At 40.8% G+C, this 27,414-nt stretch overlaps 1 protein-coding gene across 6 annotated transcripts in view; it reads left to right on the top strand.

Moving 5' to 3' along the window:
• LOC115031515 overlaps positions 1 to 22,160 on the top strand; it is a 64,367-nt gene extending 42,207 nt beyond the window's left edge. For 3 of the 6 annotated variants that reach the window (XM_029479412.1, XM_029479413.1, XM_029479411.1), the window contains 5 exons: positions 10,778 to 10,879; positions 14,162 to 14,248; positions 15,467 to 15,542; positions 20,339 to 20,419; positions 21,452 to 22,160. In XM_029479412.1, coding sequence (XP_029335272.1) covers positions 10,778 to 10,879; positions 14,162 to 14,248; positions 15,467 to 15,542; positions 20,339 to 20,419; positions 21,452 to 21,636 — 531 coding nt within the window. In that variant the 3' untranslated portion in view covers positions 21,637 to 22,160. The remainder of the gene's footprint in view (positions 1 to 10,777; positions 10,880 to 14,161; positions 14,249 to 15,466; positions 15,543 to 20,338; positions 20,420 to 21,451) is intronic. The other 3 variants (XR_003837157.1, XR_003837159.1, XR_003837158.1) reach the window with 3 other exon arrangements.
• Positions 22,161 to 27,414: the final 5,254 nt, after the last annotated feature.

Raw genomic sequence — 27,414 nt, forward strand, 5'->3', positions numbered from 1 at the left:
TCTCTCTCTCTCTCTCTCTCTCTCTCTCTCTCTCTGTGTTGATGACCTCACTTCATTTTAGACTGCCATGATGTGGTCCCATGTAGACTTTAAAGCAAGGATACTGAGTTCCAGATTATGCTACCAGGGAGGTAGCTTAACTACTTACACATAAATAATACCAATGCACACTTTTCAAGACTTTGCAAGGGTTAAAGGGTAAAGGGCTATATATATAAACTGCTTAGAACAGCATCAGGCACATGGTAACATAGTTCAAACTATCAATGCCAGTTTTGAAAATGTTCCGTCTTTCTCTCTGTCCCAGGGCTGTTGTGCAGCAATTTCTTCCAAGATAAAAAATTCCACCATGGAAGAAAGCTTACTAAGTCTCAAGAGGTTCGAATGGGAGACAAGTCAAGATTCAGGAAAGAAACAAGACAAAAACAAAACAAAACAAAACAAAAAACAGGAAGTCCCTAAAACTGACCAGATTCGTGAGGTTCCTCCTTGCCTAGGCATGTAGAAGCAATAAGTTCTGCTGGACCCCTAGACCAGCTGAGCTGTCTGGAAGAGCTACTTTCCAATCAATTAAGCTGCCAATAAGTCACGCACCAAGCTGTGATCCATGCTAGGGTAGACTTTTGGTGAAGTAGCTGTCTATGATACTCTTCTACTTTTGTAGGTAATCCCTCACCCAACTCCCATAAGTAGTACCAACAAAACTCACTGGTTCATCAAGCTGACCTAGCTGCTGATATCTTAATTTGGTCTATTATTGGTTCCTTATTTGGGGTGGATGGATATTTGTTCGTGTCTCCCTAGAAATAGTGACATATCCTTTCTTTGGAAGTCTGTTTCTGAAAGCCAGAATATTATCAACTTAAAAGAGTAGGTGTGAGTATTTGAAGACATGGTTAACTTTTGCTCTGTCCTGAAAAAAAATAATCTCTACTATGAGAGTGAGAGCATAATACTATGGATGTGTAATTTATATAACCTGAAGACAGAGATCCCAAAGGAGATGTTATTGGAATGGAGCTCCAGACAAAGAATTTGTGTGATCTAGAATATATTCAAATTTGGAGATGCTTTGCTTCAAAAATTATCAGAAAAGAAAGGAAAGGTCCCTCTAGGTGTCTCTGTCCCTCTCCCTCTCTTTTTCTCTCTGTCTGTCTCTCTCTGTCTTTCTGCATGTCTCTCACCCTCAGCCTAGGGTTTATTAATGTAAGGAGACTTCCCTGTTTCTACAACCATTGTGCCATTCACAGAATTGGCCATTTTCTAAACCAAGTTTCTGATTTCTATTTTGAATTGTTGTCTATAAATGCCTATGATTAAAAATGTCTCCCTCCCTCATAAGATACTTTTGTAAGAGGTGGAAAAGAACTAGAACAGGAGGAAATCAGAGCTATTCTGAGAACTAGAGCTTTCTCTAAGAGAAGAGGTGTGTAAAGGTAAATGAGTGTGGATCCCAACAAGAGTCCTGTGATCTCACCAGCTATCACCCCAACTTCCTGCCTTTGTTATTTATTATCATCATATCCAAATCTAATAAATATAATATCCATTAGCCTCCCTCCCTCCCTCCCTCCCTCCCTCCCTCCCTCCCCCCTCTAGATTTGATGCATAGCTCAGGCTAAGCTTGAACTAGTAATCCTCCTGCTTCATCCAAGCACATCTTATTTACCTTCCTTTCTCTGTAAAAACAAATCCACAATGGATAGCCTTTCTACAGTTGCTCTTATTGACCTAAAAATAGAAAACCAACTCTAACAAAAAGCTAGAGAGAAGTATTTTCCTATGGGTGATTCATGTCACAGGCTCTAGGGACAGTTGTCATACTTGGCACAGGTGATCAAGGCAGGGGTGGGAGTCAGGGTGGCAGCACTCCAACCTAGTTCTCTCCATCTCCAGGCTTGTTTAAAGACAAGAGACCTGATAGGAGGTTTGTTTGATATAGACTCACAAACACTGAGGCCAGTGAGAGATGTAGTGTAGCTGGGTGGCTGGGAACTTCTAAGGGTGGGGACTCTTTCCTCCAATTCCATGTCAGCTAGAGGGGTTTTGATTTTGGAAAAAGTGAAGTTAATATGTTTGCTCTGTGCTGACAGGCTGACTGGACAGGAGTTGTTTTATGCACAGTGCATGTGCTATACATGTTTGATCATATACATACATGCATATTTAAATGTTGAAGTTCATTCCCAAATATTTTCAAGTTCATCTTCTCTAGTGCATATTTGCCACTTATCTCCCGAACACTATTGCCACCCTGTTTGCCCAAAATAATGCATTGTCTCAAAGAAAATGGAAGTTATCCAATTGGAAAACAGAAAGAAAGGGAACACAAACTGAACTTGCTTTTGAGGTCACCCTCATGGTGTGAAAATGAAAGAAAAATCAGAACTAAGTCAAGATTTTAGAATTATGGTAAAGTGTGGAATTAAATGCTCTGTAGATATTCTTCTTCAGCAACTGAAACATTTGAAAACTCTTGTGACCAAAGAACTTGTTTTCCCCCAACACTAAGTTAAGGGCAGACTCACTGACTCCAGACAGAAAGCAATTACTTGGGGGATATTGCATTGCTATTGCCTGCAATTTAGATAAAGGAAGCAGAGAGCTGGTGGATAACACACACACACACACACACACACACACACACACACACACACACACACACTTTCTCCATAAAACTAGTCTAACAACATACTTAAGCTTGTTTTTGTTTCTGGAACAAAGTAAAAACCATCCCTCTTAAAACATTCTGGGTCACAAAATAAACAAACAATAAGAAAACAAAGAAATCCTCACAACTTGCTGTTTTAGGAACAAGTAGAAACTACCTTCTCATGGGACACATAGAATTTAGGTCATATAGTTGGCACCTCACTAGCATTTCAAACATTTAAAGCAATGACTGCCCATCACTGTTCCCATGCAGGGAAATATACCAGGAAATGCTTTTCTCTGTTCTGTTTCTTCCCTCTTAGCTTAAAAATGTTTAAACACAAAAGCTATAATTGATCTTTAATTAGATAAGGACTTATCTCCATTGCCTCTCATCTTATGCCCCACCACATCAACCAGGCTGGTTGCTCTACACCTCCTTGCATAGATACATAGCAGCCTCTGAATCTTGAACTGTTATAATGGACTATAAACTGTGACCTTCCTCATTTGGCCAGTGATGGGGCCACGACAACATGACATTTCCATTTGATAAGCCAGTGTCAGAAGTCACTTGATTGCTCTGATTGGATGTTGAAGAGTTAAATACCTTGTTTTATAAGTAAATTACCCAAACATGTATGGTCCTGTTGTATTTCTTACCTGAGGCTAGAGGGCATCTCCAAGTCCTGTGGATAGAGATGGTCAGAGGCTGTTTATCTGGTGTGGTATAACTCTGTGGAAAAACTCTGGTTAGAATTAGAGGCTGATTTGGGGAGCTCACATGCATTATGATCATAGAATCAAGCAAAGAACTAGAGGATATGATGTTATGTGAATAAATGAAAGGGCTTTTTTTTTCTTTCAAATGTTGACACTGTCTATATTCTGGGGAAGAAAATTCACTTGTCAGTAGGACCTTAACAAATGGAAGAGTGTTTTCTTAAAGTCCAATTCATTGCAATGATAAAGTTAGAATTGTAGAGATCTTCTTATACTTACAGCTCTACATAAGTACTGTATGCACATATTTATATACACACATATACATATTTATACACATAGATGTGATATATAATACACACACCATACACACAATAGTTTAGAGATGACTCCAGGAATGAGATGTTTTTCATGTCACTGTTTGGAATACCAGGAGCTAGGTGAGTAGGCAGAAGAGGTTTTGCCAAAGTCATCATGAAGAACACAAAATACCTGAACTAAAACATTGTGGGAAGAGAAGGAGAATCCTTTATCCTACCTCTGGTCTCCCCTCCACTCTTCTCCCAAATCAATCTGTGACTGAGAAGAGGTGGAAGCAGTATGAGCCATGGCACTTTAAGGACTTTTAGAAAATGGGATTTATTTACAACCTTAAAATTTCTCACTTGAGCAGGATGTTTAAAATATTTAATCCTGGATGATTTGGAGCCAAAGCCTTGCATTTTCCAGGTACTTCCAGTCTGGCCACACTCAACATCCCAAATTTGGTGATGCCGATAGTCATGAAGGCAGTGGACATTCAGCTCCCTAAACACAGAAAACAGATTTCTCTTTCCAATCCCAGATTCAAGTCCAGCATTTTGAAATCCATGGGATTTTGCAGCACCAGTTTCATAGAAATTTTATACACACGCGTACAGCACACTCAATGCAAAAGTAAACATTAGGTAATAACCAACCCAAACATGCCTGGTCCCTATAGGAGGCAAGTAATTCTAGGTGACTCATTCTTCGCCATTAGACTGTTTCCTTGTCCATACTGTTTGACTGTATTCTGTGCCTAACCAAGTTGTGATGAAGAACAAGAAAAACAAGAATCAGGGTTAATTCATCTAGCACATCTCTTACTGAGCAGAAGAGATGCGACTTTGTGTTTCCTATCTAGTCGTTAACATTCTGTCTTAGCACTGAGGCATAGCGATGCTCCAATAGCTGGCCCGGCCTCCTCTTTAAACTGTGGTTTTCATCATTGCTTCACTCCTCACAATCAAGCCAGCGAAGTCTTACTTCCACACGGCTTTCCCCCAGACATCTGCATGAGCATAGTAATAGAATGCCTTGGATTTACAGTGCATAAGATGAGTGCCCTTCTATATTTTATACCACACACTTGGTTTTAGGTAATCATATTAATTGGCATGACTCAGAGAGTCAATTCCACAAAGCATTTAAACAGTGAGAAGTGTAAGCCCACATAACTGGTAAAATGAACTAGGATCCCAAGTCTGGGATTTCAGTGGGACCTTCTCTCTCACATGACCTTCCAAGACTGACCTTGCATACATCTTGCTGGAAATGTATGTTTCTGGATTTCTTCCCCTAGACTTGCCCATCAAATATATTTTCCCCACAGGAATAACAAGTACCACTGAAGTGGATAATTAACATTCAAGGTGCTGAGACCATGTCCACATGATGAAAAGTGTTTTGGAAGGGAATAAATGAGTGCATTACTAATGAACGATTTTTTTCCCTTTACAAAAAGTTACTGAATTACTCTATCCAGGCAGACTACTGTCCGATAATGCATTGATAAATGGTGGAATAGACAATCACATTAAGGATGCTAGAACATCATTTGCGATTCTCAAAGTTGCTATTCAGAATCAACAAGCAATGGGCAATGGACTTCCTCTCAGAATTAGGGGTGTTAACTCACTTTATGGGGCTGTAGCAATGTTCTCAATTGAGGATTGGGATGTAGCTCCAACATAGAATATTTGCATACTGCAGGCAAGGCCTTTAGCTTCATCCCCAGTTTTGACAAACAGAAATAAAAAAAAAAAAATGGAACAGATAGCCTCTACTCTCCAGGACTGTTATTTCAGGGAAGTAGTTTCCAAAATGTATTGTCTGGGACGCACAATGAGAAATATGTTTCACATTGTAATGCAAATTCATATGTACAGATGAGACAAAGGTCTCTAAAGCAATGCTGACTTTACTATTGAATCTGTAGGCTGGTACTTTTTCATTTCATCGCATTATATTTCACGGTAAAAAAAAATGCTAGTTGCAAACCATGAAATTTGTATCACTGAAGGGGAGCCATGACACATACCTTGCAAAACAGTGATTTACTAGTTAGATCTGATTTGTATTAGTGAGTGAGGTGTGTGTGTGTGTGTGTGTGTGTGTGTGTGTGTCTTCAGGTGTGCTCACTCATTCAGTTCAGAGGTCATCATTGGTTGTCTTCTTCTAGCACTTCCTCACCTTATTTTGGGGGGACTGGTCCTGTTCCAAACCTGGGGCTTTACTGTTCTGGTTAGAATGACTGTCTGGTGAGCTCCCTGGATCTGCCTGTCACCCATTACCCTCATCTCCACCTCATGTCCACCAGCAAGCGCTGGTAGTTCAAACCCATGCCACCATGACCAGATGTTGACAGTGATCCAAACTCAGGTCCTTTACCTTGCACAGAAAGTACTTCACCCACTGAGCCATCGCCTTAACCCCACCTCTCATCTGGATTTTTATGAGTATAAATCATAGATGAAAAAAAGTTCATTAAAAATGTGTCCTGGTGGGCTGAGCAGGTTAAGAAGCTCCTCAAGGACTAAGAATGATCGACAATGCAGGATGGGCTAGCACATCTGATGGAAAAATACGGAAGAAAGAAGAGCAAAAAGGAAGGCGCAGAAGAGAAGTCATAGTGGACGAGCATTTATGCTGATCAAAGAACTCAAGCACACAATGGAAGTTAGGTCTTAGTGCCAGATTCTCCCCTTCCTGGCTCTGTAAACACAAGCGTGGTCGCCCCAGATCAGAGGCCTGGTTCCATGGTCTCTGAAGCTGGCAAGCTAGAGTCTGACTAACCAGAGGACGGTAAGAATTTCTAATAATAGTGTTTATAAAAAACACAGCAGGACCTGGCGTGAAGCAAGCATTCAGGAAGTACGTCAAGAAATACTCCTTTGCAAGTCAGATGTTGCTCATACTTGTGAGTTTTCTTTCACCTAGAATCTGGCTTTAACATACTAGCATCCTGGACGGAGCCCCATGCATTCAAAACATTTCATCAGGCAAGGTCATACCTCCTGTTAACTAGCAGGCAAGGGCAACAACTCACCTTCCTTCCTTCCTGACTGTAAACCCAGTTGGTTAGTGTGCCAGTGAGGAAAGGCATTCCCTGGCCATGGCTCTTAGACATCGGTGTACAGGTCCCAAGCCTGCTTTGAGTCCTGCCTTCTTATTGGTGCCACTTTTTAAAGCCGAGTTTTGGGAGCTCCATCTTCAGGAAGAGTGGAAGAAAACAGCAGACTAGGCCAGGTGCTAAGTTTGGAATTGCCTGGAAGTGACAGACTGAAGCCATGTTTTCATGAGCCCAAGAGAGAATGTGCCACAGGGAACTTTGGGCAGTAAGAGGTTTGAGTGATGTGGCTCTAATAGGTGTTTAGCATCTCTGAATTTGCTAAGGAGAGGTCTTTCTCCTTTTGTCTTCCTGCCTGCCCAAGTATGCACTCTCTTTTCATTCAGAGTTAGAAGATATATAATGTTTCCATATATTCATCTCAAATTTTTGGCCTAGGTACATTGAAGCAAAATTTTCAAAAGTTGTGTATATATACATATATACATATATGTATATTTAAGAGATTAAAAAACATGATGTTTTTAGGATTTAGTGTTTGTGTGTGTGTGTGTGTGTATGTGTGTGCATTTATACATGTGTACCATATGCATGACTGGTACCCATGGAGCATAGAAGAGGCCATCAGGTTCCCCAGAACTGGATTTACAGGTGATTAGGGACTGATCCCTGGTCCCTTGCAAGAGCAACAAGCCCTCTTAACACTGAGCTGTCTCTCCAGGCCCAGAACACGATGTCTTTATATGCATATATGTGATAAAATGATTACTGCCATCAAACTAATTAGCATATCTATCAGTTCAAATAGTTCCTCGCTTGATATGAAGTGAGGACACTTCTGATTGATACTCTTAACAAAGGCCAAGGAGATGATGCAGTATCATTACCTACAGTCTCAGGCTGTGTGCTGGTTTTTCGGAAATCACCTTAGAGTCAACCCAATATCACTTAAGTATGACTCATCACTATCTGCATTTGTCACATTGATCTACTTAGAAAACGTTATTTTAAAAATCTGGTAGGGGAGGATTTAGTAATCTGAAAATTGTATTCCTGTGCTAAATCATTCTATTTAGTATTTAAATTGCATAATACACATAAAAAGTATAGTGTATAATTTTTTTAAAAGAATAAACCTTTTGACCATTAGGCTGACATCTCCCCATTTCCTTACCCAGCAGCTCCTGGAAAACTGACTTTTCCATTCTCCCTTTCTATGAACCCAACTTTTGGAGATTCTGTGCATTAGAGACACTTAGTACTTATATTTCTGTGGCTGGCTTATTTCTCTTAGCACAATATTCACAGTGCTTGTCCATGTTGTCATGAATAAAACGCTTTCCTTCATAAACCAGCAACCCCTAGCATGGAGTGGACATCAATCCATGACTCACATACCGTAATTTCTTATATATATATATATATATATATATATATATATATATATATATTGGTGGTCTCTTAATATATCTTAAAGGACTGTGCTTAGATATGCACACATTATATTGGAACCTCTTAAACTCTGAGTACCCATTGCATAATGCTAAGGGCATCCATATTCACAAATATTTTACATTTCAATTTTACCTAGTAAGACAATATAATAATATAGAGAGATCACTTGGTTTGGCACAGAAGTATTTAGTTATAATTAGAATATAAAGAATAAGAACATTATTTTATCCACTTTAAAAGAACATGTCCTTTCAAGATGTGGATTTTTAAAAATGGTAAAAGCAGTAAATGATGATAATTTGTGGAACATTCCATTCAAATTTCATACTTCATATGAAAAAGATAAACAACTAGAGGATGGGATGTTTGGGCTGAGGTCAGGGTGCTGCCAATGAGGGTTGTGTTTTTTGTTGAAGCCTGGTTGTCGCTCCTCAGGATAAGGTGTCTCAGCAGAGGGTGGAGTATTTCTGTTGAGGGCAGGGTGTCTCTTTCAGATATTTTTTTTTTTGTGCATTCTAAGTTTATTTGCGGTGTTTGTTGGGAATTTAGAGTTTGAATACCCACTCCAGCAGATTCTGATGCAGAAAGTTAGAGATGAAGCTGGGGAGTTACTAACAAGTCCCAGAAATCATCCTGACTCTAACTTGAGATATTAGTCTAGGATACTTTCTACAGAATTTGGATGCTTTTTGCCCCCCAGAGATCTTGTTTAGTTTTTCATTGTTATTAAATTTCTTTCATACAATATATTTTGATCATGTTTCCCCTTCCCCAAGATCTCCCAGACACTACCCACCTCTCTTCCTATCCAATCTCATTGCTCTCTTTTCCTCTGTATCCCTTGTACTTGTCTATTATGCAGAGTCTTTGTCCTTGGATATAATACCAAGGAATGAGTCTGAAGCAGCCTTCTGTGGGAATAGACTTTCAGAACCAGAGGACTTCCGTAAGATGGAATTTTATGGGCTGGAGAGATGGCTCAGTGGTTAAGAGCACTGGCTGCTCTTCCAAAGGTCCTGAGTTCGATTCCCAGGAACCAGATGGTTCACAACCATCTGTATTGGAGTCCGATGACCTCTTCTGGTGTGTCTGAAGACAGCTACAGTGTACTTATAAAATAAATAAGTCTTTAAAAAATATGATATTTTACACACCATGGTGTGTCATTTCTAAAGTCTCCAAGGAAAGTGAGAAGATTCATGTCATTTCTGTGTCTAAGACAAATGATCTCACATGTATAAAACACTTCAGCATCTCTAGAGCTTTGTGTAGGCATCACTGTTGCCTTCATTGCTCTTGTTTTATGAGCAGTAAGCAAGCTCAAGGAGGTAAAGACACTTGTGTGCTGTTTATGCTGGTAGACCTGAAATGGGGAGTGGATAACTGTAGACATTCCCTGGTTGGAATTATGCACGTTCCATTCACTCAACTTCTGAGAGACTGAGTTGGTTACCAATGTCCTGGGTTTTGGTCCGCATAAAACTGTACCCTGGAGCCAATCTCTGAGTATCAAGCCTCTGAGTCCTATACTGACACCTTCCCTTAAACCCATTTTCTTTCCATCCATCTCCTTCCTGCACAAACCAACAACCCCTACCATGCACTATTTGGAAACATTCCTGCAAAGAACCAGAACACGGCTCTTCCCAGCATATATTAGAAACAGATGAGAAAGAAAGCAAGGAAAGGGGAGACATAAAAGTCTTTATTTTCAATTGCACAAGCCAGCTAGCTCTCTGTGCACCTACCAAGCAAGTATGGGTAATCAATCTTGGAACCCAATAATTATGGGTAATGATTTTTATGGGAATATATTATATGAGTGTAGAATGACCAAATTCATGCTACATATTTAAGGCTTAACCCTACTTGGACATGAAAGGTGATCTCTCCCATAGAGGTTCTCAAAAGGTCAAAGACAGAAATACTTCTATTCTTGGAAGAAGTGTGAGAAGAAATAACAAGGATATCTTGGGAACAGCAACAATCTCAATTCCAGGACAAAGAAACCATGAGTACTGTTTGGGCACAACTCAGCATACTGTCAGATACACCACAATACTACTTCCCAAGAAACAAGAGATCTGGTTAGTGACTAGCCTTGGGGCTATATTCTAGCCCAAGAAACTGACCTCATTAATCACATAAACATCTATTGTCTCTACCTGAAAGTCTCCCATGTTTTCTTCTAATAGAGGTTACTCCGTGGTAGAATGGGTGGAAGGAAGCAAGGACTCTGGATAAAAGATGCCAAAGTACAGTGAGACAATGGCAGTGAGATCCTGCACTACACTGCAAGCAGATGACTATGGCTCCCAACAGCCTGCTGCACATTTTATGAAGAATTAGAGAGGTTCAGAGACCCCCCTCCATCTTGAAGTAGTGAAGAGGACATGCCGATTCTCTGCTTTGTCCTTGCATAGTGTATCCAAGCACTGGATTACTACACTGGACTCTCAAAAATATGTCCTCTGATCTTTACTCTCCACTCACAGTCTCTCTCTCACACACACACAAATTTTAGAAAATATAATAAAGGTGCTCAATTTGTCCTGTCAACTATGCATTGTATTGCAGATGGGCTGGAACAGTGAGCTGATGGATTCTCTGCCTGTGCTGTATTTCTGCAATGAATGTAGACAAGTGATTACCATACACATGATGGCCTTAGATCCAAAGGTCAGCATCTCTAGACTCTGTATTGCACCCAATCAATGTGTGCTGAGGGCCTCACCCAGATGACGTCATTGTCTTTTCATTGTCTCCTGTTAATATAGATTTCTTCTTGCTTCTCTCTCTCTCTCTCTCTCTCCTTATTTGATGGGGGGAGGGGTCATGTCCCCTTGCCCCTTGACATAGTGACAATCTTGTGGAGCAAGGCCAGTCATGATGGAAGGCTGTGTAATCAGTCTACACAGGTTACCTTCAAACCTACTGAAGGTGACATTGAACTTTGGTTTCTTCTACCTCTCTATTCTTGGTTGAGATCACTGGTCTATACCAGCATGTCTGCTTTTATGAAGTAGTGAGGATCAAACCCATTGTGCATGCTAGGCAAGCACTTTACCAGCTAAGACCCTCTACCATCCCTAATGCTTTAACTCCAAACTTTGATTAATGTGTAGATGTGGTGGGTGACTGAGCTTCCATTTCTTACTGGCCATGCTTTCGAAGACCCTTAGATTTGTACCCTCCTTTCTGAAAAGGAGGACAGGGGGTGGAGAGGATTAAAATTATTTTAAGTGCTGGTGAGAATATCAAAGGTCAATAAGGAGTTGAGGATAAAATGCTAAAGACTCTGGATGATCAAATAATTGTTCCTTTTCTCAAAATTTCCAATGAAATTTATTATTCTAAAAAGGATGTTGAAAACATGCTAATTTATCCAGTTACATTGGTGAAAGGGGAATGTTCCAGAGGCCAGAGGGCTTTTCTTTTTCCTTTTACGTAAAGGCATAGCTGTGCTCTGTGAAAAGAGCTGAGTCACGGGAACATCTGGGAGCTTTCTTTCTCTTCTCTTTCTTCTTCTTCTCCTTCTTCTTCTTCTTCTTCTTCTTCTTCTTCTTCTTCTTCTTCTTCTTCTTCTTCTTCTTCTTCTTCTTCTTCTTCATTTTCTCCTGTGAGTATGTATTAATGAGAAGCTTGGCCCTTACTACAAGGTTAATTTCCTTGGGATGAACCATAGCTTTTTCGACTTCCTATCACACTCCCCAGAAACCTCTGCAGTCTACCATCCTCCAGGCAAAACTCATTTACATTTTTTATCTCCCTACAGTCGGGTATGAAATTCCAGCGGTCATGTTCAGGCATAGCTTAACATAAGAGTCACCTCGATGAGCAACGGCTTAATTTTCAGTGACATTTTGAGTCTGTAGATCTGGGCTGGTGGAGACTTCTCTACTGTGACACGTTCATTTTAGTGAGTAAAATTTAGTGTTTAAGATACCGATTTGAAAATTCAAAGCTGTTTTTAATTCCATGGGGTTCCTCTGTCCAGGCAAGGAGGTTGACTTCTTTCCTCCTCCTTGGAAATATGCCAGAAAGAGGCAGAAAGAACTATGAATATTCCCTTGTTGGAGATGGTTTGTAGTGTGTGGGACAGAGGTAATTCCATGTGGGAAGCTGGTGGACTTGTCCTGAGGACTCAGCTCTGCCTCTCATTCACCACATGATTATCCTCTCTACTGTCGGGGGTGGAGGGAGGCAGGAGTATACTATATTGCCCGCCCCCCACCATCTTATATGAAGATTAGTGCCAAAGTGATGGTTATTATCAGTAGGCAAACTGACCAGGCATAGATTTGGCCTGATTCACCTAGAGTTATTCTAATTTCTGTGTTCAGCACAGAGGTGGCCCCATAAAGACCCATATATTCAGTCCGTGCTTACAGGGTACTTAGTGGTTCACAGGCCTGGGTCACTGTTGAAATGCACTGGAAAGCAAGACTTCACAAGTGAAAGAAATCCCTGAGAGGAAGAGAGGCTTGATCTCAAATGAAAGAGGCACATATTTAACTACTTAACAAGGCACATATTTGCCAACTTAATGTGTACTGGATCTGGTGGGTGATACAGCTAGCAATGGCTTTAGAAGCTTTGGACTGGGGCTACAAAGGAAAACTTCTTTGGAAGTACTTTACTCACAAGCTTGTGGATCTGAGGTCAATGCCAGCACCCAGGATAAATAGTGAGGCCCTTGTGGTACACTTGTAATCTCTGGGAAGCAGCAATAAGATGGTCCCTGGAGCTTGTTGCCTGGCCAGCCAGCCCTACTTGGCAAGTTTCAGGTCATCAAGAGACCCTGTGTCAACAAATGAGGTGGTCAGGACTTCAGGGACAACACCTAAGGTTTTCTTATATACAGATGTACAAACATACACACATACACAATCACACACACACATATACAATCATATGCACATACACAATCACACACACTCACACACAGTTAGTCTGTACTCATACTTGAAGAGTAAGTGTGCCTTCCCTTTTCTCAGAGGGTCAAGGACCCCAATCTCTGCTGGAAACCACAGTGTGGAAGCCCAACCTTTCAAACAGTTTTAAAGTAGACTTGTAATTCTTCCTTTACAGGCCTCAGGAGGGGGCTTAGTGGACTCTGGGAACTTTTCTAGAGCCGCAGAACAAAAGGTGGCAGGTGTTAGGGTCAACTGTCACATAGGTTTGGTGTGAAATCACACTCTTTCCCCTAATTCCAGGTGGCTTCTGTGGTATGAGGAAGTTAGACAGCCGTTGAGAGGACTGTGGTCTGGAAGAGGTGGCCAGGTGCTGAAGAGCTTTACCTGAGTGACTAACTTCGGAGCAAAGGGCTCATGAATGACAAAGTGGACAAAAGGTCACAGATGCAGGAAGTTGTGGGCCAGACCACTTAAGGCCTGAGGTTTTAGCATCAAGACACTGATCTCAGTGAACACACACTACTCTACTAGGCTTAAAACCAAGATGGACTGGAACGTTTGTTCTGACGTGGCCCTTGGGGAAGGAAGGAACTGGAGTGACTCTGGCTGCTTCCTTGTGGGATCGTGACAGAACCTTGCTATTTCTATACACGTTGTATATGTTTATAGCAAATAATTCCCAGCATTAGGGCCTTCCTCTTGGCCACAACTGATAGGAATCATAACCTTAACATTTGTGGAAAATACACAAATGTAGTCTTTCTGGTTAGGTATAAATAGAAACTGCTCTCTTTTACTAGTTTCCCTGGCTTGATCTAAACACTGCCCCCCCCACCCCCCAAGTCTATGCAGAATAGCTGACATTCTTCCTTCCCTCTTAGAGGGCAGATTAGCACCACCTGTCTTGGCTAACAGTCACGGGATTCAGCAGGAAAACTAGTATTAGGGAGGGAAAACTCCCTGAATGTGGTATTTTAGGATTACTTCTTTGGTTGCGAAACCGCTACCTTTGTATTCAAAGGTGATGAGACATTTTTCTGGCTAGAAACAGAGTTGGCGCAGTGAGGTGTCAAGTTCAAAGAAGACCCTGAAAAGATCTAAGCCCGATTTGAGCCAAAGCCTTGGGAGGAAGGTGAGTGATGGGTGGCAAGGCTTGCTTACATTGTCGACTTACTGTTACAGTGGGGGGGGGGATTGTGGTCATCCCCTCGCTGAGCCATCCCACCCCTCCTTCTGTGGAAGGTATTAACGTAGGCCCTCCTTCCAACTGGCCCTTTGCCAGCTAGCTGGAGCGGTTCAATGGCTTCCTCTGTGAGGCAGTGTCAGGGAAGTTGCGGGTGTCTCCAGGTTCAAAGGGCTTCGAGGTGGGTGTGCTGGATTTGGCGTTCAGAATGGAGGGCATCACGGGCTGCTTGTTTAACCTTTTGCTGTCTGTGGTTTTCCTTTTTCTGAAACGGTGATAGTGGAGTGGTTCTGCAGGCGTGTTGAGAAGATTACCGAGTTCATGTTTGGTGAAGGGCTTTGAGAGTCTCAGATGAAAGGTGTTCCACAAAAATCACACTCACACATTTTTTCTTCCCTGGTGCCTTTCTTCCAGGGAGCTCAGACTGCTTGATAAAAAACTATTTCATTGATCCTCACAGCCTCCCTTTAGCGATTAGTATCCCCTGTTCTCATATCAGAAATTTGGAACTTGGGAAGCCAGTGTCATGGCTAAAGGGACCTAGCAGGTCACTGGTAAAATCAACAGTGGGATTCAGGCCCCGTCTATGTCTCCATTGACTCATTCATTGGTCAAATATTTGTCCACAGTTATAAGCCAGACACTGGACCCATTGAGCAGGAAGAATATTTTGGGAAACTAAAGTGCGTTCTCAGTCACTAAAGGGGTGGAGTCCGGGTACTTGAGTTAGTAGATAAACAACAATATAACATAGACACTCTTTCACAAAGGACAGTGATAAGAGCCGGTATGAGTCCAATATAGTAAAAAAAAAAAAAAAAAAGAAAGAAAAAAGAAACAGAAAGACCACCAAATAAGTAACTAGAGCTTGACAAAGGATGCCATATGAATGAGCATCTTTTTGAAGGATGAGTTTACCAGCTCACCAGTAGAAAACGACATGGTGAAGAAACGCATCTCAAACAGGAGCATGAAGGATCAGGAGAAATCTGGGGCAAGAGATGGCCCTGGCCTGGTGAGAGCAAAGCAAGCTTCAGTAGAGAAGCGACCTAAGCCGTATGAACTTTATGAGGTAACTGAGCAGCCTCAGAGTTGCTCCAGGAGAAGGAATGCAGTCACCTTTACAAGGAGGAGTGTTCTCTTATCGGAAGTTGGACTCTTTTACAGTTGCAACTGCCCTGGAGCCAAATGCATCCTGCAAACAGCCAAGTGGAAGATCTCACACAGAAGCCGTTTGTAAAGGGTGAGTTGCATCTTTTCTGAATGGTGTGAGATAATCCTATTGAATCCCACCAAGGACTTGTATCGTTTCTTTGCCTGGAGTATCTACCAGCCCACTAGTCACTTAGAGGCCATGTTGGTTATCAGATCAGCTATCAGGATATTGTGTTCAAGTAATCCTTATTTCATTTAATATACTACTCGAACACAGAGTAGTGGCCTTAGCCATTTTCATACGTCAAACAGAGCCTCACAGTACTTCTTTCAAGTATCATTACTAGAAGGGCAAATTGAGGGTGATGTGTTGACAGGCTTGTATACGTTCACTGTAGTATCTCACCTGTTATTGTTCATCTCTTGTCAGGCCTGCTTCAGTAAATAGCATTTGCCATAGTACACCTAGTGCACATGACCATCCTTGGCTTCAGACATCAAGCAGAGGTTAGGCCTTATAGCATATTCCCTGTAAATACAATCTTCTGGTGGCTGATCATTACAAGTCTGCATATAGAAGGACCTGTCCAGAAGTCAGAAAAACAGCTCCCTGACCAAGTTTAACCAGTCATTGGGCCAGTCTCATCTCTCTGATTCTCAATCTCTCTCTCTCTCTCTCTCTCTCTCTCTTTCTCTCTCTCTCTCTCTCTCTCTCTCTCTCCCTCTCTCTCATTGTTGTTGTTGTTATTGTTGTTGCTGGAGGAGGATTAGATCTCAGGTTCTCAACATGTTAGGCCAGTGTTCTTCCAATAAGCTTTACTCCGGCTCTCTTTTCTACTTCCTATTTTGAGACAAAGTCTCACTAAGTTTCACAGGTTGGCCTTGAGTTCACTCTGTAGCCCATTAGGTCTTGAACATGCAGTCCTCCTTCCTCTGCCTCTCATGGAGCTGGAATTATCGACTTGTGCCAGCAGGTCCAGATCTCCTAAGTGGTTTTAAGACTCTGAGCCACAGTGTTGTTTTGAAATTCTACAGGGGAATGTCAAGAAAATAGCTGTAATAATGCTCTTTCATGGCTACGATGTTTCCTCATTTTAAGAAGCATAGAACTGTCTTGTTAAAATCAAATGATCTATAACACAGCTTTTCAGTGATGGTGCTGTGAGTGACTGCCACTCTTCCGCTTTGAAATCCATCAGGCAAAGTGGTTGGGCCTCCATCAATGACGCATTATAATAGAAAGTGAGCCTTTGTTAGGCTGTTTATTCTGCATCTCTTCAAATTAGATACAAGAGAATGATCTTCAATGAAAATGAGTGTGGGTTGTTTTTTTATATTTCCCACAATTAAACATTCTGTGATTAGACATATTTATTTTCATTTTTACTCATGCTTATAACCATGAAGCCAGTTTTAAGAATGGACCCATTATCACTTGTATTTCTTTTTCTTTTTTCTTTTATCACCCACCTTTGTCAAAACCTTTTAAATGTCTGTTCGGAAAAAAATGGAAAAGTCCTTTTGCAGTGTTAGAGGCTCTAAAATGTTTTTCAGGTGTCAATGAGTGTAGAGCTCCATCGTACTTGTAGAGTAAAAGAGGAAGGCACAGTTAGTGCTGGAACCATAGCTGTTCTGGACCTGTCTTGACTTTTGCCATTCAGAGAAGGTGATGAGCTAGAAAAGGCACTGACTCAAAATTCAAAATAGTCTATAAAATTTAAATCCTGACATGTGACCATTCAAACAAGGCTGTATTTTAGTCAACCAGTCAGCCAGTCGATCAATCAACGAACAACCAACCAACCAATCAATCAATTTATTTATTTATAAGTATATATGTGTAAGCCAGAGGACAACTTGTGTGAGTTAGTTTTCTCTCTCTCTCTCTCTCTCTCTCTCTCTCTCTCTCTCTCTCTCTACTATGTAAGTCTCAGAGATTAAACTCAAATTGTCAGGCTGGATAACAGGGGACTATAGCAGTTAACAGTCTCCCAGGACCCTTCTGTATCTTTTGGTTTGTGAGGAGAGCTGTTTGACCATTTATCTATTAGCTTATTTCAAGGGAATGTGTTCTGAGCAACACTTTCTATACCAAGCTTGTCCTTACCCATGGTGAAGTGTGTCAGCTTGGATAGGTCAGGTTATGCTACAGGGTGAACCATCTCTAGATAGCAGCATCTTTAATCCAAGAGGTTGTATTCTAACTCGCACTCAGCTCATGGCACATGGGAGAGACCTCACCGAGTGCATTTTTGAGGGTACAGAGGTGAGGTTTCCCTTCCTAGTTGCATACACACCAGCAATTGCTTGCTGAAATAGAGAAAGAGAATTCAAGTGGTGGCGGCTGAAAGCGACTCTTCCTATCTATTAACATTACATGGACCAAAGCAGGTCACATATTCATGCCCAGTGTTAAGGAGATGGGGAATTACAACCCTTGTGCATGCCCACAAGATGGAAATCAGCAAAGATTGTAAAGTGTAGTGCTCATTGACAGTTAATATTTTTTCTTTGAAAAGAAAAAAACCCCACATTATTAGCACTTCTAAAACATGCCTCTTAATATTGAAAATCAAGTATTATCTGTGGTGTTGCTGGAAGACTTACTGGTGTTGTTAATATGATATGCCCTATGATATGAAAGTACTAGTTGTCTAGTATTCCTTTGTCTAACCGTAAGTTTTTTAGAGCTAGGATTGGATACTTGGAAGGGATGACACAATAGCTTCTAAAATGTCTGACAACCTCCATCTTTATTTATTTATTGTGCATATGTGTGCATGTGTGTGGACATTAGAAGACAATTTGAAGGGGTCAGTTCTCTCCTGCCACCAGGTACAATCTGGGCTTAAAACACAGATCACCAGTCTTGGTGGCCAGTGCCTTTACTTGCTAAGCCATCCTGCACATTCATAAAAAGAGAGAGAAAATCTGAATTTAGTCTCCAAAGAGAGGAGGGGAAATCCTCTTTTTAATCCCTTAGAAAAACCTCTAAAATTTTTCCATAGTTGGACTTCCAGCATAATTTCCAAATTGTATATTAAGAAAAAAAACAAAATATCAAAATTTCATTTTGGAAAGCTTTTAAAAATTTTTTTGGCCAGAACCTGGTCAGGGTGGAATGAAGTTCTTTATGTTTGATGTTGTGGGTGATCTACATTGAATTTCCATTTTACATATGAATTCAGCTAACCAACTATCTTTCTGTGAAGAATATATTCTAACTCAGTGTTTCTTTATAATCACCAATGACTTATTATTTGAATGGTAGTTAGATGTATTAAACCTATGAAATGGTTGATGGGTTAAAAAAAAAACTTAAGACTTAGTCCATTTATTTTTTTCTTTAAATTCAACTCTACATATCTACTCATTCCTTTTAGTATATTTCAAACAATTCTTTTTTGGCAAGTGTGTCTGAAGGTGTTCAGCACATACCCCTGGTTAGATGCCTTATGTCGGTGTCTGCAATAGTCCTTCTTGGGTCATTATTCCATTTCTGGCAAGTCTTGCACATTCACATAAATTATATGGCATCAATAGTATACACATTTTTTGATACAGAGGCAAAGTTATTCTCCAAGATATGTGATAGTCACTTGAGGTTATTAAATTTTTCATATATGTGCGCGCGCGCGTGTGTGTGTGTGTGTGTGTGTGTGTGTGTGTGTGTGTGTGTGTGAATTTTAGGTGGTTCCCAGCTAAAGTCATACTGTGTGGACTCTGTGGGAAGTCAGTGTGTTCTCTCTTGGCACCTCTGGGCACCAGAGACTTGTTCTTTGTTTCCTTTCTCTCTTGGAATCTGAAAACAAGCAAAGGATCACAAGAAAAATTAGTAGAAAACTGGAAGGTACTTTTATTTTTTTTTCTTTTTCTTTTGTGTGTATGAGTATTTTACCTCTATGTCTGTCTGTATATGCACCATGTATATGCCTGGTATCCACAAAAGCCAAAAGAGCATGTTAGAAACCCTGGAACTGGAGTTATACAGGGCTGTAAGCTGCCACATGGGTGCTGGGATGGCACTGCTTCCTCTGCAAGAACAGCAAGTGTACTTAACAGCTGGTCAGCCTCTCCAGCTTTATAGAAGTCACCTTTTATTAGGCAGTCACCAGTCATTGTAGGAAAGGTATAGTCCTTAGGTTGGTCTCAAAGCATAGGCTTTGTACCAAACACTTCTTATAGTTCTCCTGTCAGCAGTTCCTAAGCAACTCTAAGGGGCAAAACCAGAAGCCTTAAAATACAAGACAGCCAGCTTAAAATTCCTTAAAACTAGAGGTTATCCAAAGGTGGCCACAGTAGTTGTCCTTGGAGCAGGAATAGAAGCAATGGAGACTGGATGATCTCAAGCAGTCAAAAGCAGCCACACATCTTCTTGTGTCTGTAGCCTGCAAGAGCTGCCTTTGGGCACCTTAGTTTACTAACAGCTTTGACAAAGTCAGGTTTCAGAGTAGATGTCACGGTTAGGGGTCAGGGGGAGGAGAAAGAGGTGTGGAAAACCAGAAAAGGCTAAACAGTCAGGATCTCAAAAATTATTTCGCTATGTTTGCTTATTAAACACACCTTTTGCTTTTGTGAACTAGGGTACATGTGAGAAGAGGGTTCTGAGGTGAGAGGTCTGTCTTTCGTTCCTGATGAGCTAGCTACCTTTTGTTTCCTTTCCCAGAACTGTGTGTGTTAGTGTGTACACAGTGTCATGGAGCAGTCTTTAATAGTTACCTGATTTGGGCTGGCTAAGTTGCTATACTGAGCTGGGTCATATGTAAATTTTNNCTCTTTTTTTTTTTTTTTTTTTAGGCTAACTGCATTTACATAATGTGCGATGTTTGTGTTGGTGTCTAAATTAGATCCTGACTCTGGGCTGCCCTCTTTTCCTTCCTCTAGGTTCCCAGGTGGCTACAACACAGCAAACTTTGAGACTTCAGACTCCCAGCGCTCATCTTCCCAATGATCCATCCCAGGAAGGTGATTTTCATGCAATAATTTTCTGTGAGGAGTTTTAACCTCTTTTGGCGCTTTTCTATTATTTCTTTGTCCTTACTGGTGGTTACACCAGCTCCCAGCTTAATATCATTTGCACATTTCATTAATATGTGGCTTACTCCCTCTTCGAGATCCTTAATAAAGATGTTAAATTAGATTGTATCTGACATTGACCCCTGGGGCACAGCAATGCTTTAACGATATCCCGTTTCCCTGTCTATTGAGTTCTCGCAGAATGCACGAGACGCAGCTTCGACCTGGGATAAATCTTCAATTTGAATTCTCCGGCAGAAGTCAAGTCATGTGGTTTGGGATAACTTGACATTGCCAGAGCACACTTGTACTTGCTATGAAGTCATATTTTAGCAATTAAGTTCAAGTTTGCCAGAATGATATGTCAGATTGCCAATCTGCTGACAATTACAGGAGATTGTCTCTCTGTCCGGCTTAATGCACTTCATCAGACTGAAAAAGGGCTTGTTGTACAAAATGAAACTCAGCCTTTTTTTTTTTATTTCAAGCCTAGAATCACCTTTCAGCAGCTTTTAAGCAGCATGCGTCTTCTGTGTTTCAGTGCGAATGTTTTAAAGAAACCGTTGAATCAATACACTGAGGGAGACAAACTCCAAGGAAGCCTACCAGGTGCCCAGTGAGAATCTGGATGCACAACCAATGTTCAACTTTACAAAATTTACAAGTTCTTCTTCCAAATTGGAAACATTTATGACTTCTTTAAAAAAAAAAAAAGCAGAGAGGGTATAATACCATATGATACTATTGGCATGAAATTTAATTCTTTCCTAGTGTTTGGTGAAATCAGAGGAATCTACGTATTTATTTCAGAAACAAATTTTCTTCAATTAAGCTAAAGAATAATGCTTTCAAAAATAGGTGATATTACCAGATCATTCCAAATGATCAATATAACCAAGTTATCTTGTTATATACCTCGATATAGAATTTTATTTTAGTTTTTTAGCTTTGGGGAGTTATTTTTTCTTTGTCTCCTTCTAGGTGAACATATGACAATGTTTCTAGAAGAAAAGGAGTTATTGGAGACTCAACAAAACCAGGATTTGGAAGTGGACTGGCAAATATCGTTTGACAGAGCGATAAGCTCAGCTGCAAGCTCCTTTCCATCCATTGGAGAAGGGTATTCTGCTCGGTGGGGATTTTTTTTTCAGACACGTGGTGACTGATGCTTGTGTCTCCGGAAGAAATTTTGACCCCACTGTTGTACTGTGTTGGGAGATCTGGATTCCAGAACGTTCACATGGATTTCTCAGTGATCCTAATTTGCCCCTGTGAGCCTTCCTTTCACCCCACCACAAGGAGGAACAGTGAACCTCGTCTTCACTGAGAAATGTGCTCTTCATGCAGGCAACCAAACCAAAGAAAGAGATGACCAGATCTGTGTTATGGATCACTCCAGTGCTGATTGGTTGGGGGAAAAGACTCCCCCATGCTTGTCTTTTCATTTTGAAAGGATCAATGGCTATAAGCGTATTAAGTTATACTCTTGATGTCAGAGATTTTGTAATCTAGTTGCAAGGTAAGAAGTCTGTGTAACGAGTTGACTTAATATCCGCATAGGTGAAGTGGAAAGAGACTGGATGGGCACACAAGTCTGCTTTCCTGGGACTTGGTTTTGATCTGGAGTGATCTCCCCCTTGGTGACCCCTTGGCTGGTTACTAATTCTAAATAGTTGTTTGGCATTCTTTCTCTTGGTCTCTTTGTTCTTTTATTCAACAATTGCGTCTTAAAGCCCAAGAAGCCACCGGGGACTCCCACACAGGTGGTGGATCTTTTATCTTTTCCTCTGTGTTGTGAGATACACTGGGCCTAACACACTTCTGGGGTAATCCAGCTTTTGTATACTCAGGGCAGCTAGTTTACAAATGTGACTGGAGGTATAGTGGCTTCTGCAGCTGGTATCTCTGGATAGTTGATTTAGCTACAGCATTGTTGACTACGCCTGTATTCACGCTTGAAAAGGCCAGCTGTGCTGCAATCCACACAGAGGTCAATATACAGTTCTTCGTTTCAGTAATCCCGACTAGCAAGGAGAGGTGTCCCTGCTGTGTCGCCCTCACCCTTTCTGTTTTAGGAAGGTCAAAGGTGAGGTTCAATGTTGCCCTTAGCACTTGGAAGTGGAGCCAAGACCAGAGGAAAGAACACCCCTTTGCGATCTCATACGTATGATGTGGGCGAACAGTGGCCGGAAGCCAAGAAAAGCTGCAGAACCTCTGGCCTGCTCTAGGGTGAAGCGTGGTAGCTTTCCTTGTGGAGCAGGGATTGCTTGCTTCTCAAAACTGAACAGAGCGTTGTAAGCCACATTACTCTTCAATCCCACGCTTGTTTATATGTCTTCAATTTTAGACAACCTTCCTGGAATAATCTTCTAGCGAGAAGTTAAAACGTTATTTTTATATGAGCAATAGGATGTGTTTGTAATAGACGTTGAAATATGTCTCAGGATGGGTAACATTACTGTTATTTTATGCCATTCTGGTCTTTGAGTCAAATGCCTACAAAGTTTTGCAAAAACAAAAAGAAATAAAAAATAAAAACAAACAAACAAAAAAACCAATAACAAAAATCAAAATGATGATGGGGATGATGGTGGTGGTGGTGGTGGTGGTAGTGGTGATGATGATGATACTGATCAATGAAGTCCTTAAGTAGCCAAGAGGCAGACATGGAAGCATCTAAAAAGTGCTTGCTTTCTTGTACAGTCTGGATTACAACCTCTTAAGCTAACATCTTTACCTTGGATTTCACTAAAGCTAAAGAGAAAGGATTGCCATGGCACTGGACTCTGTATGGCAGGAATGGAAGTCACAGATCTGTGATAGAAATACAGAAAGCATCACCATACACATACATGGATGCACCGTGAGTTTGAACATGCACGTGCGCGCACACACACACACACACATACACACACACACACACACACACACACACACACACACATACACTATTCTCTTGCACAGTATTTTCCTGTGTGTGAATGGATCTCAGGAGTAAGAGTACAGACACCACTTAAGGTAGCATCACTTGATGGCGTGTTAACGTGGTGTTCTCCCTAGTTTGAAAATTTGGTTGTCTTTTTAATGTGAGTGTTTTCCAGTTCTCTTACCAGGAATCCTAATCAGTCATACGTGCCCGAAACAAGAAATTTATTAACCAAAATGAAACTTAGGTGACCCTTTCATTTGCTGTCATTTGGAGTCAAATGACCACTCTGCATTTTTATATTTTTAAGACTAAATTAAAATTTATTTGGTGTGAATTGGTTTTAAACTTTAAAGTTTTTCTTTAAAAAAAAAAGGCTCTAAGATATCACAACTCTCCAACGCTGTAAGGTTTCTTTACATGTAGAAATGAGAACTCGTTTTATGAAACCCGAGTTTTCTCACTGGGAGCTTCCATTGCAATGTTATCACATTGCAAAATTAAAACTAACGGTTCCTGTCATAGCTCGGTGAGGATAAACACATAAGGTTATCTGGTTAGTTTTGCCGTGGAAGGCAGAAGCATTTAGAGCCGAGTGTGTGGAGATGACAGGCTCTAAGATCTGACAACCGAAGCCTAGGGCTGCTCTACAGGAAAGCATTGCCTTCTGCAGACAGGAATTCGTTCTTGACCAGTGGTCAGGCTGTGCAACAAGTAATTCAGAACCATGTTAGAGGTAAACAGAGGAGATGCGAAAGAGGGGGCTCCTACATTTCCTTTTACCAGTCTATAAAGTTTACCTCCTGCATCATCTGTAATGAGCTTCAGAAAGCACAGCGAGGCAAGTGTGCTATAGCTGGTCATACTTCTTGTTTCAAAGATGACAGGCAATCTATTGGAAAAGTCTTTATTTTGTAGCAATGAATTAAAAAATAAATACAAATAAGTAGAGGAAGTATGATCATCACATTAGAACTGGCATCTGCCCCCCGGAACTCTTAATAGCCATGTCATGTATGGAAAAATTGTCCGGAATTAGGTTCCGCTTCATTAATATTGCATCCAAACCTCCTGTTAGTGCCTATAAAGAAACATTCATTTAAAAATATTTTGCTGAAATCTGGAAGAAAAAAATTTTTAAACCTTTGCAAAATTTTATGGAGAAAGCACTTTCTCATCTGCGGTGGTTAGAAAGGCACCGTTAGCTTCATGCTAATCCCTCCCGTTAAACTACGACCCAGATGCTGAGGGATCTAAATGAAATTCATCCAGCAAAGAACAATAATGTCCTCTGAGCAATTTTCTGAGGATGTTTGCTTATTTCCAGCAAAGGCTCTACAAATGCATCCATCTCCTCTCGCTCAACGATTCCCTTTGGAAATCAACCACATTATCTTCTAATACATACCCGAGCATCTGAGACCTCACCCAAGAGCACCAGAGGGGCATCTTCTGAGAATATGGGATCAAATCACATCCTTAATGCTTCAAGTCATTCTGCAAGGAGGTGAGGGAGGGTGAGATGCGCACAAACCACTGATGTAAAGAAATAGTGACTCAGAACTGTGTGCCTTCTCGGTGTAATCTCAAAAATATGTCTCCATAATGAGCAAAGAAGGCAATTCGTCTTTATTAAGAAGTTTAGGGATCATGTTTATTTAAAGTTATAATCTGCATAGTAATGAACAGATTGTAGGAATGTTCTGTAGGGGAGGGAGCTTTTTTTTGTTTAGGATACGAGAAGTGTGTTTACACAAAGATTTAAAATACAGAAACACACTTGTTTCTAAATAATTGCAATTTATGAAGACCCGAATCTTCACACTGAGGAGTGGGGTCAAGGGCTCCAGGCTTAAGAGGCAATGCATTCTCAGTAGCAGTCTACACACATTAGGACTCATTCTGCCTGGTAGATTGACAGAAAACAGCCCTGTGAGACTTACAGTAATTGATTTTATATGGTATGAATAGATGCATGGCTGCAAAGCCAGCCCCATCATAGTTACGTCCTCATCGTGGGTCTTCTGTTTAACGGCGTTCCGGTAACAAACAGCCCAGTCTACCCGCCACGGAATTATTAACACATCAAATTATATTTTAAGTAAACTGTGTTCTTGGGGAGGGGGAGTTTTTAAGAAGAGTTTCCTTCTGTTATCTTTGAGTTTTATTATGAAAGAGAATTAAAAAAAAAAAAGATTATTTAAAAATCTTTGTAACCCACCCAAACTTATTCTGTATAATGAAATCCCAAATTGATTTCTCACAAAAGTTTCTTCATCGCTACTCTTGCCCAAAGTTGCATTTCTATAAGGACAGTGGCTCTGTCGTCCTGCCCTGGCAGAAAAGGTGAAAACCTTTACTAGCCCTTTTGGAATCCTTTGGGAGTAGTGCAGGGAGCTAAGACAGAAACACAGGCTCCTCCTGAGTCTCTGTAACTGTTTCAAGGTAGTGGTGTACCACCCTCACTTCAAGGCATCTGTCTCCAGCACGGGAACTCAGGACTGAGAAGCTGGTGGGAACTTAGTTCAGTTGACTCATCTGGCTGACCTTGATACTTGATACTTCATGTCATTCCTCCCTTTCCTTCTGTCTCTCTGTTCTTCTTTTCTACTAGAGACTTTTTTTTTCCTTTCTAAGAGAAGAAGGTATGGCTGGAGAGGTGACTCAGCAGTTAGGAGTGCTTGCTGCCTTTCCACAGGACACACGTTTGCTTCTCTGCACCCAGGTGGTAGCTCACTGCAGCTGTAACTCTAGTTCTAGAGACTGATTAGCTCTTTTGGCCTATGCAGGAACTGCATACCCATGATGCACATAGACATGTGTAGGGAAAACTCTCATACAAATAAATAATTAAATAAAATATTACTTTGAAATTAAAAAAATAAGAAAAGATGTAAACATGGTATTCGTGTATGGAATTCTCAATAATAATTTTTTAAAAGCTAAAACTTCAACCTTAGGGGTTATTAAATTAATATTAGGTTAGCAATCTTTCTTGGGGTTATTATATTAATATTAGGCTAGCAATCTTTCTTGGGCCTTAAATAATTACTTACATGTTTTAGTATTCATGCATTCCCACAAAGGTTTTCTTACTATCCTTTCCTGTTCACAGTGAAAAGATCTGGTGGATTTATTGTTTACTGTTCTTAAGAAACCAGTGGTTTCAATCAACTTTTTTGTTTCCTCTTCCTCTTATGCTTTCTCTCAAAGGCCTCTAAATAATGTGGAGCCAAAGAGCTGGTGATGTGAACCTCCCGCATCTCACAGAACCACAAATACAATTTACTACCAAGGGTTTTAGAAAGAGGAAGAATCTTGCAATGGTGGCTCATGTCTTTAATTACAGTGCTCAGGAGGCAGAGTCAGTAAGCTCTCCAGTGAGTTCTAGGCTACCCTGGTCTCCATAGTGAGATCCTGCCTAGAAAGATGCTGTATAATTAATAAGTAAGCAAGTAAGTAAGTAAATGAGAGACAAATAGTAGCTCAACTTTTCTCTACTGAGGTTTGCTGGATTTAGAAGGAACTTTCGAAAACATTCACGTGACTGTTTAGCAGGTTGCACTGTAACACTGACTGAAGGAAGCTCCTTGTGGATATATGACAAAAACTTTCTCCTAAAGTCAACAGGCCCAAGGAAGCTAGCCCTTCATCCTCATCTTTCATGACAGGGCTGGGTGGACAAGGCCGTGGCTTCTTAACAATTTCAAAACAGACAAGTGAGTACTTTGGAACAATGGATGCAGACCAGGGAGGCGCACTATACTGTGGCGCAGTCCAGGAGTAGAAGGATCTATTTCTGAATGTTTCCTGTTTAATCCCAGACACTAAACCCCTCTTTCGTGTTTCTGTCTTCTTTTCCTTCTCCTTCCTCGCCCTCTCCCTCCTCTTTCCCTTCTGCTTCCCCCTTCTGTTTTTCTTATTATTATTCCCCTTTCTTTCTTCTTTTTCTCATCTTCCACACCCCTTTCATCTTTCCTTTCAGAACTAGATCTGTGAATGACTTGAAGACCAGACA

The sequence above is a fragment of the Mus caroli genome, chromosome 7, assembly GCF_900094665.2.
Source record: "Mus caroli chromosome 7, CAROLI_EIJ_v1.1, whole genome shotgun sequence".
NCBI classification, from domain to species: Eukaryota; Metazoa; Chordata; class Mammalia; order Rodentia; family Muridae; genus Mus; species Mus caroli.